The 20,276-nt window shown below is 31.5% G+C and overlaps 1 protein-coding gene across 1 annotated transcript; it reads right to left on the bottom strand.

Moving 5' to 3' along the window:
* Positions 1–12,217: 12,217 nt before the first annotated feature.
* LOC108478258 (uncharacterized) lies at positions 12,218–13,569 on the bottom strand. Its single transcript, XM_017780696.1, has 3 exons — positions 13,425–13,569; positions 12,906–13,336; positions 12,218–12,821 (listed from the first exon to the last, which is right to left on the bottom strand). The coding sequence occupies exons 1-3, from the start codon at positions 13,504–13,506 to the stop codon at positions 12,372–12,374; spliced, it is 963 nt and encodes a 320-aa protein (XP_017636185.1). The 5' UTR covers positions 13,507–13,569; the 3' UTR covers positions 12,218–12,371.
* Between the last annotated feature and the right edge of the window lie 6,707 nt (positions 13,570–20,276).

Below are 20,276 nucleotides of genomic sequence, written 5' to 3'. Positions count from 1 at the left end.
TTCTCAAAATAAAATACACCACCAAGTATTTGAGTTCGGGTTGGCTTGGATGCTGAGTTGTTAGTTGCTTTCGTACCCATCCTGCGCACGGAACCAAACCGTATGCTGAGTATACACTTAGTGGTATTTCTATAAACCAACACTTAAAAAAAAATATTAATATAAAATGCATTTAAGCTATTAACTTTAAATTTAATAGCATTACTCGTATTCAAAGTTCTTTCTCAACGAAACATTCAATTCAATAATATGTCAATCAATAACAATATAATTTCAGTACAGTAGCACAGTCATTTAGTTGTCCAGTACAGTAAATTTACCCCTATTAACATAATTCAGACTTTGGCGGATACACGAATCCAACCAACACACCAGTACGGCACATTGTGCCTCATCGGCTTTACCGAAGTAAACAATAGTAGTACAGTACATAATACCTCATCGGATTAAACCGTAGTAACAAAAACAGTACAACACACAAAGTGCCTCATCAACACAAAGTCGAAGTAACAGTACGACACTATTAGTGCCTCATCGACCCATGGTTGAAGTATCCCTGTACACTTCTAATCCTATGGCATGCCAATTATATCCAACTTAACCCGACACTGTTAATAGGGTATTTATTTCACTTAAATTTTCAAATAACAGTCAATATACATTGCAATTCAAATATTCACAACTCAATTCGATTCAATACAATAATAGCATTACTTACCTCTATATTACTTGCCATATATATAATAAATGCAATAATAATTTTTAGGTTCGGTTTATAGAAATACAAACCGTGATTCTCGATTTACTCTTCGTCAACCTTCTCTTTTCCTTTCTTAGTCGATGTCTCCGGGTACTATGTTAGCTACGGAAATTAAACAATTCATACTATTAATACAATAACAATCCACAATGAATAATTGAATTTCTATTCAATTCAAACCTTAATTTTCAATTTTAATCCTAATTAACACTTTTACTTTTATCACTCAATTCATACTTCATTACCATTCAATTTCCTATCATATTCACCTTAAACATTAAATATTCATGGTAAAACCATAGTTTCAAATTTCTTGCAATTTAGTCCCTCAAACATAAAACTTATAGCTTCTTTTACAATTTAATCCTTTAATCAATTCTAACTTGAAATTTATTCAATTAAATCCCTAATTCAACAATTTGTTCAACATAACCCATGTCTAAAAATCATCTAACTTTCAAAATTTTCACTTACATCAAGTAATATTTGTCTCTAGAACTCCAAAAATATCAATATTATAAAGAAAGGGACTTAATTAACTTACCAAATTAAACTTTAAGCTTCAAAACCCTAATTTTTCTTTTTCTTTTTCTTTCCTTCTTTCTTTCTCTCTTTTTCGTTTCTTTCTTTGTTCTTTTCTTTGTTTATTTATTTTATTATATTATATTATTATTATATTATATACTTAAGTATTAAGTATAAATATATGTCTATTATACATACACATAGAATAATATTTTCCATACATTTGGCACTATTCCCTTTTATGGGCTATTTGCTAATTTAGTCCCTTCAATTTTCTTTAGTCTATAATTAAACTTTTACATTATATTTAATCTAGTCCTTACACTAAATTAACCTTAATTCAAGCTAATTCACTTAACTAATATCTAATTAATCACTCAACTAGCTTCGTAAAGAACTCGATTTTCTAAAATAGTAAGCCGAAAATATGATTTCCGATACCCGTAAATTTCAGGTTATTACATAAACACTGTTTCTTCGCCATATTCAGATGGGGAGGCTTTGAAACACTGATTATATTGGTAGACTAATCAACCCATGGATGGATAGCTATATATCAGTTCATGATAGCAACTTATCTCAAACAAATCATCTTACATATCAACCCTCTTTTTTTTTTCTTTTTTTTTAAAGAAAGAAAAATTGCATTTAAAACATAGGAAAATCATAAGCCACATTTTCATTCAATCAACCTACATTAATGATAATTAATTGCAGGTTTTGAATGTTCAAAGTCGAATAATTTATTTTGGTGAAATAATTATTTATTCACCAAATTATTTATTCATCAAATAATTGAAATACAAACAATACAAAAAGGGATAAAAACATAAAACAAGCTCATTGTAGGATAAAGTAGTGAATTTATTTTGTATTTTTTTAAAGATTCTTAATATGTATTGTTCATTTTTCTTAATATATATATATATATATATATATATTAAAGATTTTAAATAGACCCTTATATTTGGATATTTGGATGGTATAATGACATGATAGAATGTCGTTACAATGTTGTAACTTTTGATGTTGTAAAATTTTATAACATATAGATTATGACATATAAACTAATGAAATTATGTAACTTTTTGTTAATATATGAATATTATGTTTGGATGTGAAATATAATTCAAGCTATTTATTACTTCCAATATTTTATTTTTTATTGTAGAATAATTAAATTATTAGTTTTACTAATGATATTTTAGCACATTAAATATGTATTGCACTTAAAAATAACAAAGTAGATTATATATTATTTTTATAGTATTATATATTATGATTTTTAATTCATATAATAATAATTATATTAAGAATTTTATTAAAGTATATATTATTTTATTTAAATTATATTTAACAATAATGTTAAAATATGTTTAAAATATTTATTATTTTTATTAAATTATTTTTAATAATAATCTTATTAAAATTTAATAACAAAACAATAATCATCTACCTAAAAAAATCGCTAAGGGTATTCTAGTCATTTTAGTTTTTTTCCTTATGCTATTACAACATCATTTCATTCAATCAAATACAAGAATACTATTACAGTTTTATTCCATTCTATTCAACCAAACAGTTGAATTACTGATTACAGCTCTATTCAATTACAACCCTATTCAATTATAGCTCTATTCCATTACAATGAACCAAACATACCCTTAGAACATAACATGCAATAGGGTTTTATGGTTTTATGGTGGTTTTTTTTTTTCAATAAGTTTTTATGGTAGCTTAGTGATTAAAAAAGGGGAACAAAGAAATTAAGATTAAAGAATCAACAAATGCATAATAAAAATTAGATTATGATCCAATTAAACTCTTGGTAAAAAATGTATTTATTATTTATATAAAAATAAATAAAACTTTAAATTGAAAACTATTGTACCTTAGGCAATGTTTTTTAAATCGGATTGGTGGTCGAATTGGTCAAACAATTGATTTGTTGATCCGATTGGTCTAGCCAACCTGATTAAAAATTGGTCTAATCAGTTCAATCGATTTTCAGCCCGTTCAACTGGTTTAACCAATTTTTTCGTCGGTTCATAGTGATCCCGCTCTGACTAGTCTGATCAGTCGATGCAGTCCGATTCAAATAACATTGATCTTAGGTTCAATTCTCACCATATATTGAGTTATTTATTTTATATAAAATATTCATTCAAAATAATATAATTTATTTTTAAAAATATATGAAAATAGATATTTTAAATTAACTTCCTTCACATTTATCCAAAATATTATCTTTATATTGTGACTATAAAATATGATAAATATATAAAAGGATATTCAATGAATCCGAAGAAATACCATAATCCGGAAAATAAATCTCTAAAAATCAAATTAAAATATGGTAAAATATCCAACACTTTATTATTTTTATAGTAATCATAAATACCTTTTCTCTCTCCAGGGAAATTTAGATGACGAAGAAGAAAATTTAATGAAATGCAGAAGTAAAAAATCGTCGTTTTTAACATAACTAAGAAAATTAAGTGGTCCTCAAAAGAAAAGAAAACTGAGGTATAAACATGAAGCAGAGAGGGTTTTTTACTAAAAAAAATATAAAAAAAATAAAAAAAATTCAAAAATAATACAGTAAAAAAAATAAATACGAAAATGGTATAGTCAGGGTGGTCACGCCATCGTGACAAAGCAAGACCACCGACACACAAGACTCCAAACAAGAAAAAAACTCTGAAAAAAAAAGCTGAAAAACGAAAAAAAAAAAAAAAAAGGGACATGTTGGTGCCAGAGGCGGCACCAGTGTTGCCTCTGGCAGAGGCGGCACCGGTGTCTGCTTTTGGTCCGATTTGACCCCTCATGCAGAGGGGTTTTGTTATTTTGTTTGGGGGACCATATATTATGGTCCCCAAGCTTCATTTTCAGCAAAGAAAAAGAGAGAAGAAGGGAAGAAGGGAAGAAGGGAAGAAGAGAAGAAGAAGAAAGAAAAAGAAGGAGAGGAGGAGAAGGAGGCCTACGGCTGAGAGAAGAAAAAGAAAAAGAAAAAGAGAAGGAGAAGAAGAAGAGGAAGGAAAAGAAGGAAAGAAAAAGGTAATTTTTTATAAATTTGAGTAATTAATGTTAGTTTAATAACGCTTTTAGATTTAAATCGATATAACTTTTATTTTTATTTTTTCTAAGGTGTTATTTGGTTAAGAAGAGATATTAAGGTATGTTCGTATTTATTTTATATTTTCATTGAAGTATTAAGCATTTATGTGTAAAGAATATTTTTGTTATTATTTTATATAATTTATTTGTTAAGTGTGTGTTTTAGGTTGTTTAAAAGATTTTTTAATTTATTTGATTTATTATAGAATTTTTATTTTTTAATTTTTATGTGATCGGAGTTTTAAACTTTTTACAAAAAATAGTAAAAATTTAAAATTAAAATATATTAATGAAAAAAATACGAGAAGAAATAAAATACTAAAAAAACTTTATTGGGGAAAGTGGTGGTGACGAGTTTTTGTTAAAATAATATAAAAAATAAAATATGAAAATAGTATAATTAAAAAATAAAATTTGAAAATAAAAATACAAACAAGGTGCCAAAGTCAGTTACTTATTAAATTAATATAAAAAACTTAAATAATACATTTGAATGATTTTATGCTAAAATAAAATACCAAAATAATATATTTTAAAAATAATATACTGAAAAAATACGAATAAAGTGCTAAAATCAGGGTTATTTATTAAAAAATATAAAAATACTTAAATAATACATTTGAAGCATTATGTACTAAAATAATATAAAGAAATAAAAATGAAAATAATATATATTAAAAAATAATATACGAAAATAAAAAATTACGAAAAAAGTATCAAAATCAGGTTATTTAGTAAAAACCCTTAATATAAAGAAACAGTTAATTAATACATTTGAATTTTTTTGGCTAAAATAATATAAAAATAAAATAAGAAAAAATATATTTTAAAAAATAATATACTAAAAAATACTTAATAAAGTGCTAAAATCAGGGATATTTATTGAAAAATATAAAAATATTGAAATAATACATTTGAAACATTATGTACTAAAATAATATGAAGAAATAAAATACGAAAATAATATATTTTAAAAATAAGATACAAAAAATACGAAAAAAGTGTCAAAATCAGGGTTATTTATTAAATTAGTATAAAAAACACTTACATAATATACATAATACATTTGAAACATTTTTGCTAAAATAATATAAAAAATAAAATAGGAAAATAATATATTTTAAAAATAATATACTAAAAAATATGAATAAAGTGCTAAAATCAGGTTATTTATTAAAAAATATTTAAAACACTTAAATAATATATTTAAAACATTATGTACTAAAATAAGGGTTTTAAAATTAAATAATACGAAAGTAATATATTTAAAAAAGATACGAAAAAAATACGAAAAAGTGTCAAAATCGTGTTATTTATTAAATTAATATAAAAAATACTTACATAATAATACATTTAAAACATTTTTGCTAAAATAATATAAAAATAATATACAAAATATTTTACTTATTATCATTTTAAAATAATAATAATATTTGTATTTAAATTGGATATATTTAATTTTTAATGTAGTATAGCAAAAGAAAATGTTGTAGAAAAAATTGTTTGCTATTTTTTATTAAGTTATTCTAATAAATATTTAAAATCTATCAAACAATAAAATTAATAACCTAAATTTATTTTGAAATTGCGTGCATCGCAATGGCTTCATTGATCAATAAGAAACTTTCTCACATATGTGACACGCTTAATAATACGGTAATATATTGTTATTTGTTACGCAAGGGTTTCATTAAAAAATTTACGTAATTTAAGAAAATAAATTATGTTATTATAACTATTTTTGTAATTACAATCGTCAGACTCGTATCCGCATATTAAGGGCGGGGTGAATGGTGTAGGATATTCCGGATGCACGATCGATGTCAGATTTAGAGCTAGCTGGATTCAGATCAGCAAGATTGACCCGGACGCTCGATTTACGATACGATTTAATATCCGCATTGGTCGAACGTTGGCGACCGAAACCCACACTTTTCATTTACCGTGTGGGGAGTGCATATTATTCGGAGGATGTTGCATTGCGCTTTGGGCTTCTAATCGACGGGATGCCGCCACGGGCGTAAGTGCGATAGATGAGCCACTGCACTTTGTTACACCTTTACTAGGAGCCTCGCCGGCGATGTTGAGTCTACTTTTTCGAGTTGAAATTTACATGGCTAAAAGCCAATTTTCAACATTTATCGATAATGCCACCGAAGAACAGTTGGTGTGCGCAGCTTCGAGCGTACATTATGCATATCATAAGGGGTGTATTGATGCCCAATTCGAACAACAACAAGGTTCATATCCAGTATTTACCTCTGTTAACTGATCTGCGTAGTGTTCGCTCCTATAGTTGGGGTTCCGCAGTTCGCAATGTTAGATCGTGAGCTTTGTCGACGACAAAGCCTAATATCAGAGACATAGGCGGATGCCTTATATTGTTGCAATCATGGGCTTTTATCGGATGCCATTCTTGGCATCGGTTAGTCACCAACCATACGATATCCGCTAGTTAACAGGTGATAAAATTTAACTTGTTAGTAATTGGCAATTTCTTTATAATAATACTATTCTAATGAAACTATATTTACTTGAAAATTGTTTTCGTACATGGAGTATTTATCCGAGTATCGGGAGGTCGTACACTGTCCCGATATATCGTCTGATGATTGAACAACATGCCGGGGAAGGGGTAAGCTATTCAAATATTCGTGACATGTAATTACTTTTTATATCTTACTCCAACCGTGTTAAATTTTAATCATGGTATTAATCGTGCGGTTTATATGGATGCCATACCGTAGACCGTAAATTGCGGCTATTATACCTCGTCCGCCACGTTGATTCTCGCCAGGTGCACAAACGCACCAATTATTAGTTTCAATGTAGTCGAGTGGTACCACGGAGATCGAGTACTACGACGCTTGGTTGCATCCAAGACATCCCGGATCCGCCAATGCAGTGGGGAGGAGGTTCACAGAAGAACAAGAGAGGAGACATGGACAGATTGGGGGTTACGAACCGAGATATATTGCGGTGTGGGAGAGTCGGATGGCTCAAGACCTCGATGGATATGTCTTCCGATTTGCGCCCATCGTTAGAGTACATACAATGGTACTTTAGTATGGGAAGCCATATTTACTTGGTGGGCGATCGACTATAGTCCCCCAAGACGCAGCAAATGATCTGGGGCATACGAGCGATGGTCGATATAGAGCCCGATCCACGCCAGATGCCGAGCATGACCCAGAGCCGAGTTCGAGGTACAACCGAGGCCGAGTCCGAAGCGATCACATTCACATTCGATCGATACTTTTATCATCCGGATTTGGCGTAATGACTATTTTCCTGCTCGTCATCGATTCACTTTTGGCCGATACTTTTATCATCCGGATTTTTCGCAATGACAATTTCTGCTCATCGGGGCGGATACCATTACAGATTTGATATGTTTGGGTCGTACACACCGCAAAGATAGCACCTCTCCTACCATATCCACCGCATATAGCACCGCCTCCGCCAGTATCCACTGCAGTACTCCACTCCTACTGGGTTGTATCCACCGTAGCATGGCACTCCTCCCGGCTCAAGTTCATCGATGCCATTCGAGCCATATGATTTTTCTTCTATGTATCAGACACCCTCACCTGCGATTGAAGAGGATGTTGGTCGTCGCGATCACTCACAACGTGAACGTCGACCTCCGCAGAAATATACCCCTAGGACCACACCATCGAACCATCAATTTTAGGGGTTTCTTCGGTTTGGTTATATATGCAAGTTGAGTAAATGTAAACTCAACCAGTACCTTGTTTGTATATGTCAATTTGTTGATTGAGTGTAGGTAATTGGTAAAAATGTTTGGTTATGTGTGCTTCATGAGAATTAAATGATGATTATATTAAGTTTTATTGTGTAATTGACCATGGGATCCATGAAATGGTGAGTTCATGATTAGTTGTAAATGATATTATGATAAATATCATTATCCAAATCCGTACTATAATATAATTTGTTTTTAGTTAATATGGCCTGAGTGTGGAACAAAGAAAGCAAGGGTAACTTTAAAGAATAAATTGTAATAATTGGCTAAATAAAAAATTCTAAAAATTTTATGGTAAAAAGATATGTTAGCTTAGTTTCTAGAAAAATTAACGGATCTTAATTTGGAGTTCTGTAGCTCCAGATATAAATAAATTCGTAACTACAACTCCAAAAAATAGCTTGATAGATTTTTAACAAACAGAGGAATATTTACAATATAATTTTTTTCATATAAAATAAATACATTACAACATAAGTTCAATTCCTACCTGATCGTGACGATTGTCCGACATGATAGTTTCATTGCGGGCATTTACTCCGATTATGACCACTAACCCGCATAATCCACAACGCTGCATCGTCGGATTTCTCCCTAATGTCCATTTCATTACGGATTCTAGTTGATTGCGACGACCTCTTGGATTCTGCGTAGCCTCCGTCTGGACAAGTTCGAAAGTTATCGGAGGCACTTCCCATGTAGATGTGTCGGGCGGACAGGGAATTCGCTTTTCCCATACACGTAACGTCACGATTGAGTGTGTACACATCTTCGACAAATTGTTCAACATTAAGGTTCACTTTAGCACACGCCGCAACGACATGCGCATACGGGTAATGAAGTGTTTGGAATCTCCTACAATCGCATTGTCTATTCCGGAGATCAACTCAGAGGACCTAGGTGGTAGACCGGTCGACGACCAATGGTCTCCGTAACTCAAAACGTTTCAAGGCGTCGTGAATATATTTCTACATTCATCGACCTCGCCATCCGACGGTTTGCAACCATTGCATCCCTAATATCTTCGACAAATATGTGTCCCGCCTCAATCTGGTTAACTTGTTGCTGACCCATTCTTGGCATCAAGGTAGCCAACCTGTAGAATGTAGACGAGAAGACTGTTGAAATCGGAAGGTGTCGTGTTTTCAATAATATAGCGTTGACCCCCTCAACTAAGTTTGTGGTCATTTGATCATAACGAAAGCCCTCGTCAAAACTTTGAGCCCATTGCCACGGCTCCATAGCTCCCAACCACTGTCGGAAAGATGTATTTGTTTGACCCTCCATGTCACTCTCAAGTCGAGTCATCATTTGGCGAAAAATGTGTGGCTCTAGCTCAGACAACAGATATGTATTAAGAATAGATAAGTTACAGATTGCCTAAAACTTATATTGAAAGGATAAGGCAATCGCTTACCTATTTTCACAAATTGTCTTTTCCATCGCATTTTTATAATCTCTAATGAAGTTAGTGCGATGTGACGGATGCAAGAACGGATCTCCATGGTACACCGGAACGCCTAATGGCGGCAATTAATCCTTTCCCTCTATCGAGATAATACAAATATTATCGCTATAATAACATACCTCCGCAGTTGGTAAGGAAGAATTCCACGATTCCATGTTCTCCTTATCTACAATGGCAAATGCTATCGAGAGCACGCCCTATTGCCGTCTTGAGCAACCGCAATAAGTAAGATCTGTATATTTTCCATATAGCGTGTCCCATCCACTTGCACAAATGGCTTGCGGTGGGGAAATGCGGGCACACATGGATCAAACGTCCAAAACATCCGATGGAAAATTCGCTTTCCCAACCGTAGTTGGTCATCCGCCGTAATAAGGTCGTGGTCAGAACTCAATAACGGTCCTCGGTACGCACTCCCGCATAGCGGCTATCCATCCTTGTAGCTCGTTATACGACGCATCGAAATCCCCATACAATTGCTCCATTGCCATCTGCTTTTGCTATCCATGCCTTCGATATGACACTCGATATTGAAATCGTGCTTGTATTTCGCAATCGATCAAACTTTAATGGTCGGCATGTCCTTCACTATTGGCATGATACACGTGATGATAGTTTTAGAATCAAGTTTTCGATGATCTTCATCATACGTGTTGATGTGCATGTGAGGCCCAACAAATTTACGATCTCCCACATCTGCGAATTTTGAATAAATGCAACAGACCGCCAATTGCGCCTTCCCGACTTCCAACACTCCCCAATATATAATGTCGGTTTCGACATCGCAACTTTATAATCTCATCGATATATTCATGCTATACCGCTTAATAGCAAATCGCACTCTTCTTTACTTTCAATCTCCGCCGACGAATAACTCCTCGGGATCGAATTTACTACCACCGGTGAGCGTGAAGTATTTCGGTACTCTGAAACTCGGCTACATGCGCCGCGTCGGGTCTATGAGCGACATGTGTGGCCCAGATTATTGTGAATCACAACACGTCGCATCGGTTCCCGATCAAGACGCGTTAATGTTTCTATCGTCATTCACGTCTTCATCATCAATATCATCGGGACATCGTCAACATCGGGATCACTATCACTATCGACTTCTTGATAACAAGGATCACTACTATCGTAACCATCATCACCAACCACATCCATATCGGGTGTAACATTAAGATCGATATCGATCCCACCTATAGTCGATTCACTATCAACGTACGATATTGGAGCCACCATGCACGGTTCTTGAGCTCTATGTTCTTCACCATATGCAGTGAGATTTTCATTTTCCTCCATACCGGCTAACTCAACAAATAAGTGAATCGGTGCATTTTTGTCACTCCCATTCCCACAGTAAAGAGCGATCATTGTCTCCACGTCTTCGCTGCTACAAGTTCCATTTCGTGAATTTGATTGGATCTGTTAAACCGGAAACTTGTAGAAAAGTTTCAAGATCCTTCTCCCACAACGTCTGACAATTTTTACATTAATTCTTCCCTTCATATCATCCAACGAGACATTTCTATTAAATCTCATTGCTATTTGTTGCCGACATTCAAATATACATCCAACGGTTGTTGTCAAGATAATTCCATCGAAATAAACGCATACTAAAAACCGATTATCCATCTTCAATGCTCAATCATTAAAAATAAATAAACTTTCTCAAAATAATTTGAACACCAAATAAACTACTTAAATAAAAATTTAATTACTCAATATGCAATTTTAGTCATTCATAAGCTCATAGTTTTTCAGTTCTCATTTTATACATAAATAACATTTATCTTTACATTTAATCATTTAAAATCAACCTAAAACGAAGTTTTTACCCTAATAATATAAAAATAAAATAAAATACTAAAATAGGTTGTTTGAAAGATTAAGTGCCAAAAGTGCCAAAAATGGTACTTAATCTTTTAAACAACTTATTTCGCTATTTTTTATTTTTATATAATATGGGTAAAAAATCTACCTAAAACACATATAAGAAAATAATATATTCTTTACATTACATAAATAGGCTTTTTAGGTTTTTTAACAATAATAATAACTAACAATAATTATGGTTTTTACTAACAATAATAACAATATTCATAATCGACAACAAAAATAATAAAATCAACAATAATAATAACAAAAAAGCACATTAACAATATAAAATTTATTATTTAAAAAAATTATACCTTCTTTTTTCTTCTCCTTCTTTTTCTTCCTTCTCTTCTCCTTTCTTTCCTTTTATTTTCTTCTCCTTCTTCTTGAATCTTACTCCCGGGTTCTTTGGTTCTCTTGGTTTTATAGTGCTTAGGTGCCTTTGTGGGACCCATTATTAACCTAGTGCCGCCTCCGCCAGAGGCAACACCGTGCCGCCTCGCACCAACATGTCCCTTTTTTTTTTCGTTTTCACTTTTTTTTTTTTTCGTTTTTTTTACTGTTTGGGTACTGTGTGTGTCGTAGGTGACAATTATCACATGGCGTGACCACCTCGACTATACTATTTTCAGATTTACTTTTTTTACTGTATTATTTTCGAATTTTTTAATTTTTTTTATATTTTTTTAGTAAAAAACCCAAGGAGAGAAAAGATAATTCTTTATTATTCAATCAATTTCAAGTTTCCAAGTATCTTTTTGGGAAACAAAAAGCAGCTCAAAGATGGGTGTCAAGAAAGACAAACGATGGATATCTACCAAAAAAAACCCAGAAAAGTTTTAAAAAAAAAAATTCAGTCATGCATCTTCTTCTTCCTCTATAGGAAAGCGCAGGTGCTTCCCTTTAGGTGTTGGCAATCCCTTCAAGCGTATCATATCCTCCTTCCTTTCAATCTCATCATCACTGTTGTATACGAATCTTGTATGTCTTCCTCTAAACATCTCTTTCATGCTTATCTTGCTTAAACCTTCACAAAGCTCATCAACCAATCCTCCATCATCATCATCATCATCTTCTTCTTCTTCTTCTTCTCCCTCATAGTAGTCATCTCCCATTTCTTCAATTGGTTCCTCATCATCTTCATCATCAATGCTGGCATTAAACTGGATAGACCAAATACTGGAGGCCTTCTCTTTGCATGCACTACTTTTTCCTTGATCAGTCACTCCAGAATCTGATGATTGCTCAGAAAAATCATGCAGCAATGACCTAGTTATCACACTTCTCTGTGACTCAAGACTCACCACCTGTCATTTCCATCAAAAGTTAACAACAATTCATCATTTCAATCATTTTAAGTTCCAACTGTTGCTTGAACATATAATACTAACCTCAGAAGTCCTAAACTGTTGTTCAACAACAGGAAGAGCCATCACTATTGGACCCAACCCACTATTGTTAATACCTCCAATTCCATTTCCATCCTCAGAAAGACCTGAAAAGTGTGGTGTGTTTGCAGGAGTAGGGGCCATAAGTCCCATTGGGGAATTCCCACATCCAGCCTGAAATCGAAGAAAAGGACGGCTTTCCATTGAAACTTTTGAAACCTCAGCTTCCTCTTCAACTTTTTGCAACAGAGTCTTGACTTGACCTCTCAACAAAGCCTCACCAGAACCAGGAGTCATCATCATGCTCTTGGCTCTACTACTCCGCTGCTTACCTATAACAGATGACGGTGTTTCCATTGCAAGCCCAACAATAGGGGAGTCATTTGTTATATCAATAAGAGCAGACCTTTCTTGTGGCTTTTCCTTATTTCCCTCTACAAAAGAAACAAGGATAATTAAAACCCAGATTATGAACCCTTTTCTTAGTCCTAGAAAAGAAAAGAAGACTGAAAATGAACTCACTGGAAAGAGGGATATTGCTGTTGTTCAAAGCAGCCAAAGTCTGGGACCTGGTGACTCGTCTTGTAGATGAAGGGGTCTCCATTGCAATAAGCGGAAGGATATTTGGGGAGCTACTGAAAAGCAAATTGGAAAGTAAAAGATAGAAGGCTGTGAAAGGGGAAAGAGGAAAGGGCTTTATATGGGGAAATGATTACGCAGTTTTAAACGGTAACATCAAATTTGACCGTTAGAGCGCCGGCCTGCACATCGTTTTGCAAAAAAGGAAGAAAAGAAAAATAATCGTTGGAAGGTTCCTTTATTTGATTATTAAATCTTTGCCTACGGTTCCGAATTGTACGGTTCGGGTTTTATGGTATGGATTGGGTCTTTGGAAATTGGAACTTGGATGAACTTCCTTTTTGAGATTGGGCCTCTTTTTTACTTTTCTTTTCTTTTTTATAAAACAAAATTGTAATTTATTTTTATGTCAAAATATACAAATTTATGTTAAATCAAATAAGGTATTGGTTATACCATGTGATGATCAAGGGTGTTTATCGTCTCAGGTGTGGTTTGAATTCAAGTTGTATTGGTTCGAGTTTTGCCTGTTATTACAATTCACCAAAAAAATAAAAAAAGGTATTAGTTAAAGTTTAAATTCGACTATGTAGGTTTTGTGATTATCTCTCTCAACACTTTTATCTCCAATGTACCTTATCATTACACCTAATATTTAGTAGTTCAAATTATTAGTTATTGCTTTGTAAAAAATGATTTTTAGTCATTTCCCAATTAAGATAGTATTCAATTTAATCCAATTTTAAATATAATATAGATATATACTACTCACTTTATGAGTAAAAGGAAAAGATAATTATAGACTCCACCTACAAAATTTTAAATCTCTCAACTTAACCATTAATCTATTTTAAAAGTTTGTTTTAGATTTTAGGTTAAGATATTTAATTAGAAAAAGTACAAAATATAATTTTTTTTTATTTTTTAGTTTTTAGTTTTTTTGTTATTTTTACAAATTAATTTCTAATTAATTTATGATCCAAATGCAATCGAGAATTTATAAGTAGGTGGGTATTTTTTTAAAAATAAGGTTAAATTTATCTAATATCATATATTAAAGGGATAAAGCAACATTTAGTTCTTAAATTTAGTAATCTTTTTCAATTTGGTTTTTGAATTTTTTTTTTATCCACATTAGTCTTAAAATTTGACAATTTTTTTTTCAAATTGATCATTAACCTTAGATTTTGTTAAGGTTGTAACAGTCTGTTTTCGGTAAAATCGGAATAGTGGTTTCGAGACCACAAATTCGAGTCCAAAAATAATTTTTTAATATTATTTTATGGTCTACAGTACGATAATAATGTCATATTTTACTGATTACATAAAGGACTAAATTGCACAAAGTGCAAAAGTGAGTTCTAATAGCTAAAGGGATTAAATAGTTATAGAACTTTAAATTGGAGGTCTTTATATGGTAAATAGACCATTAAAAATGCTTAGTGATTAAGAATGATGATTCATCCATGGAAAATAAAATAAAGAAAATGTCTAAATTGGAAAGTAAAATAATAAAATATGATAAATGATAAAATAATAAAAATATAATCATTTATATCATCTTTCCCAAATCAAAAGTATGGAACCCTAGCCATAAAAACCTAAGCTCAAGCCAACTTATTTTGCTTGATTAGATTAGGATATTAGACTAAATTTGGAGTCAGAACGAGGAAAAGAGAAAGTTTCAGATTAGTAGATTTTACGTACACGAACATTTTTCGAGGTAAGTTCGTGTAACTAAATTGTATAATTATATGTTTGAATTGAATGTGTATATGTGAATTGTATAAATGCTATGAATACATGAAATTGATCACATATCCGATAGAGCCTGATAAATGCTAAGTCCTGTTTGAATAAATGAAAATTTGATGGATATAGAATTCATGATTGGTTGTAGTTCTACATATGTTGTGAATACACCATAGCTCTTACGAGCGTCCCGTTATAAGCCCTCTCAAGCTTCCCATTACATGGTTCTTACGAGCATCACGATCGGTATTGATCTTGCATATGTTGCAGACATACTGCAGCTCTTTGTGAGTATCAAAAAAAATTATAAAGGCTAAAAGACTACAAAAATAATTTAAAATAAAATAATTAAAAGAATTTTTCAAATGATGACATAGCACATATCATCATATCTTAACGGAATTCAAGTTTAGGATCAAATAAGGAAAGACTGCAAAGTACTGGGACTAATGTAAACCCAAAAAAAATCAAAGATCAAGGTGGAAAAAGTTATCAAGTTCAAGGACTATGTGTTAGTTTATTCCAAAATTTGAATTCTTTTGACATTTATTTAACTGATTTGGTTTTCAGTTAACTCATAACACCAATTCAGTAAATTCTTTTAATAATGGTATAAATATGTCATTTCAATATTTGTCATAGAACATACTAAAAATTTAAAACATTTATTGGACAAATATCAAAATTTATTTCACACAAATTTTGGTCCAATATGCAATGTCATAGATGACCTTTGATTTTGTGTAATTTTATACATGAAAATTTGATTGGTTCAATTTTCACAAATCACTAACAGCATTATCGACCTTGCACCATTTTACGTTTATATATTGCATGCACTAACAATTATATTAATCTAATATGAAAAATAAATGGATGAGTTTATTTCTTTGAATGTGCATTGTCGAAACCCTTTTTATTTGGAAAACAATAGGGATCGACTTTTGAAAACAAAAATGTGGAGTCGCCACCAACCTCTTGATTTAGGTGTGATTGGGCCACTTACTAAAATGCTTTGTTCATGAAAAATCAAAAAAATGGGTTTGGGAGTCGGTTACGCATGAGGAAGGGTTAGCACCCTCATTACGCCCAAAAATTGGTACCAAATTGATTTGATGCTGTCCTTATATCAAAAGATTTTTCAAAGTGTGATTCCTTTTTTAAAATGCGTGAATAGTTCAATTAGTGGTAAAAAATCTCTCGTTTCAGAGATATGCAGTTTCACACCTAGTACGATTGGATGCGATCCCTTATACCTTTAACACGCGATTGATTTTTGACTTTCGAAAACTCGTACACTAAAATTAAAAAGGTTATCCAAATATTTAGTTCACCAGAAAAATCATACCCAATACGATTGAGCACGATTTTCTGAATTCCCCAAATATTGGATATTGCTTTATTTCAGAATTTTTGAATGCTAAAGAAAACTGAGAATGTGCTCAAAACACTTTTATTTGTGTTAAAATGGATGAAATACTTAATTATTGTAAAAAAACATTACAAAGCAATATTTGCATAATAAACATGAAACAATAAGCACACATAAAGTGTCATACTTGGTAAATGAAGATACCATAACCTTATTTAGCCAGACCAACTAAACAATTGAGTGTGACTAATCTAAGCAAGATGAAATCCACTTTCCAAGCATGCATGAGGAACAATCGATATGCAATATAAAAAATGTACAACAATGATATATAACTTAATATAACACAATAAATAAAATACAAAACAAAATAGAAATAAAAAAACAAAAAAGAAACTATATTGTATAAGACAATTTTAAAATAATGATAAATTAATGAATGCTCAACATATAATATATGGATTAATGAGTTGATAAATTTGTATATGTAATTATTAAAATAAGTGTTTCATAATGAGGATTTTCAAATCAAATAATGGACAAAGTGATAAAAATATTTATTAAAACACATATAACAGAGGAGAATTTAAATAAGATATAAATAAGAAAGGATAGCAAAAATATAGAACAAAATACAATCATAGGAAATAAATTACATATAATAGACTTACAAAACGTATATGTATATGTATATGTATATAAATAAATTTGGAAGCAATTGTTTCTGAAAATAGCATGGAATAATGTGTATAAGATTAAATTAAATTTAGCATAAATTGTATATGTAATAGATTTTAAAAAAAACATAATTATGTACACAAATAGATTCAAAAGAAATTATACATATAAAATATTACGAATTTAATGATGTATATAAATCTGATATACGTATCCATATACATGTATATATATAATAACAATTCAAATAATACATAAAATATGCAGGATTTTTCTTTTAAATAATCAAAAAATATATATAACAAGATATAGGAAAGGTTTAAAAGAAATCACATGTATAAATAATATAAAATTAATAATATACTTGATACTCTATCATGAATCATATATATATATATATATATATATATAATAAATATACAAAAACATTAAGAAAAATATTATACAAAATGTTAAAGTGATATGACATAAAAACTTTACAATAATGATTTTAAAAAACAAAATAAAATTATCCAAAGTAACTAAATAAATAAATAAATAAGAATTAAAATGAATGCTAAATGGATTTTTAAAATAATAATGAATTATACAAAAATAAAGAAACTCAATTAAAATAAAGTTAAAATGAAAGGGATAATTAATAAATTAGACCATTGAAATAAAAAAAACTAAAGTGCAATGAGCGCAGGTGTGCAGGGATCGAAACTGGAAATATTCCAGATCTCACAGCATAGCATTTAGGTGCGGGCCAAATTGAAGTGTCACGCAAATTCTAGGACCAATTTAAAACAAATAAAATGCGAATAAGGGTTAATTAAAAAGAATGTGCAAACGGGGAGGACTATATGCGCAAATCTCCCATTAATGTGCAAACAGGGAGGACTATACGTGCAAATCTCCCATTTGGTGTACAAAAACGCGGATCCAGGTTGGGGAGCAGGTTAACGCGCGGATCTTCTTCCCCATAAACGGTGCCGTTTCGTATATTTCCTAAAAGCAAAAGAAATAAACCCTAAAATGACCCCTAGTCCCCTTAAACAAAATCAAAACAAAGAACCTAAGCTTCCTATTTCTCTCTCGCTCAGTCGAATCCAAGAAAAACACTCCAACTACCATTTTGCTTCCATATTCGGCCGACCGATGCTACGCCACCATAACAACGATCTACATGCCCGCCGTTCGACTGCTTTTCAGCCTTAGATCCCCTCTATGCTTCGATTTCGACAAAGCAAAAGGAATCCACGGCATTTGGTAATGTTTTTCTTTTATTTTCAAATGTTTTAAAATTATAATGAAAAAGAATAGAAGGAAATAGAATCGAAATAAAAGCATAGAACCTAGAAAAGATGAATCTAAAATCACCTTTTAAAAACTGACTTTGGATTGGTCTTATATTTTCTTTACAATATGCGTGTATTTCTCTGGGAAAACCGACCCCCTTTACAATTGATTATCTGGCTTTTTATAGCCGAATAAAGAGAAATAAGAAAAAATAAAAAAATAAAAGAAAATACAATGGCCTTGGATTTTCTGTTATGCCTTTGCTGTCAATTGCTAGATATCTGCTGTGTTGTTTGCTAGTCCGTTTTGCAGGTACAAAGGTCATGGTGTTGCTGATGCGGTGGAGCTGTTCGTGGCAGCTACAGTAGAAGCTTCCAGAAGCTTCAACCTGCTTGGGCCCTGTGAGCTTACCCTGAAGTCAAGCTGCTGGGGTTTGGAGGCTATTGCAGCGCGAGGAAAGTTTAGAAACCCTTAGGGTTTCTGAAAGAATTTAGATACCGGGCCCTTTTGGGTTAATTTTACTTGGGCCAAAAGTTTAGGATTGGGCCGTTATTTTTGGGCCTTTGTACTTAGGCTAATTGATCTGGACCTATTTAAGTTTTAAATTAACCCAGGCTCTTTGAGGTTTATTGGGCCATAAATGTAAATGGACTGGACTTATTAAAACATTTGGTTTTATTATTTTATTATTTTTGTTTTATTTTTTGGTTTCGGTTTTGGTGTAAGCCCGGGCATAAATTGGGTGTTACATGCATAATTGAATCAGAATAAAAATTTCATATGTATATATGAACAATCAAAATTTTATGTGTACGATTGCATAAAATTAAAATTCATATATTAACTTACATATTAAATCAAAATTTAAAAAAAAATCCAAAATGAAAATGAAATTTGGGTAAACTATACACATGGTCACTCAACTATGCTTGCGTTCTTACTTTGGTCATCCAACTTTAAAAAACTTTTAATTTAGGCATTGATGTTTTAATTCATTCCTATTTCGGTCACCCGCCGTTAAATTGAAAATGAAAAGCCTTCTTCTAACTGATATAACAATAGATTTAGTCCTCAATACATACATATTCTATCAATTTGATCTTAATTCTAAATAATTCAATAAATTTAACCCTTCACATTTACAAATTCAATCAATTTGATCCTCAAATTTAATTATAGATATGAAATACCTTTGTTTTAAAAGCGGAAAGCTTTGGTTAGGAAGTTTGAAGATCAAATTGATAGAATTTGTAAATGTGAAGTGTTATAATTTAATGAATTGTTTAGAAATAGGATCAAATTGATAGAATATGTAAGTATTGAAGACTAAATATGTTATTATACCAGTTAGAAAAAGACTTTCCATTATCAATTTAACTTTAGGTAATCACAATGGAAACAAATTTAAACATTAGTAACTAAATTAAAAAAATTTAAAGTTGAATGGAGTTCACCCTTGAAATGTCTTTTCTCCTTTAAAATGTGCATGTAGCTGTAGTCTTACGATAAATGGGCAGAGCTCTTACCTTTACCATTAATTGGGTTGAATCCAGCTTACCTACTGCTTGTTCGGCCTTCAAACTCATAGCTGTAGTCTACAAACTCGTTGGGATTTGACGTTAAATAATGGCGAGGTTGTTTCTTATATAGAGTTAAGTATGAAGAGCATTAAAGATGATTACAAGGATGCTGGTTGGTCTCTTTCTACTAAT

The sequence above is a fragment of the Gossypium arboreum genome, chromosome 12 (assembly GCF_025698485.1).
Source record: "Gossypium arboreum isolate Shixiya-1 chromosome 12, ASM2569848v2, whole genome shotgun sequence".
NCBI classification, from domain to species: Eukaryota; Viridiplantae; Streptophyta; class Magnoliopsida; order Malvales; family Malvaceae; genus Gossypium; species Gossypium arboreum.
Note: the sequence above shows the minus strand (reverse complement) of the source record. Positions and strands in the feature narration are given on the sequence as shown.

What these genes read in the sequence shown, in the direction of transcription:
- LOC108478258 (XM_017780696.1), bottom strand. Translation starts at nt 13,506, where the DNA reads ATGGAGACCCCTTCATCTACAAGACGAGTCACCAGGTCCCAGACTTTG. An exon ending in CAGCAATATCCCTCTTTCCA is followed by an intron (nt 13,337 to 13,424) that starts GTGAGTTCATTT and finishes TTTCTTTTGTAG; the next exon opens with AGGGAAATAAGGAAAAGCCA. An exon ending in AACAGTTTAGGACTTCTGAG is followed by an intron (nt 12,822 to 12,905) that starts GTTAGTATTATA and finishes TGGAAATGACAG; the next exon opens with GTGGTGAGTCTTGAGTCACA.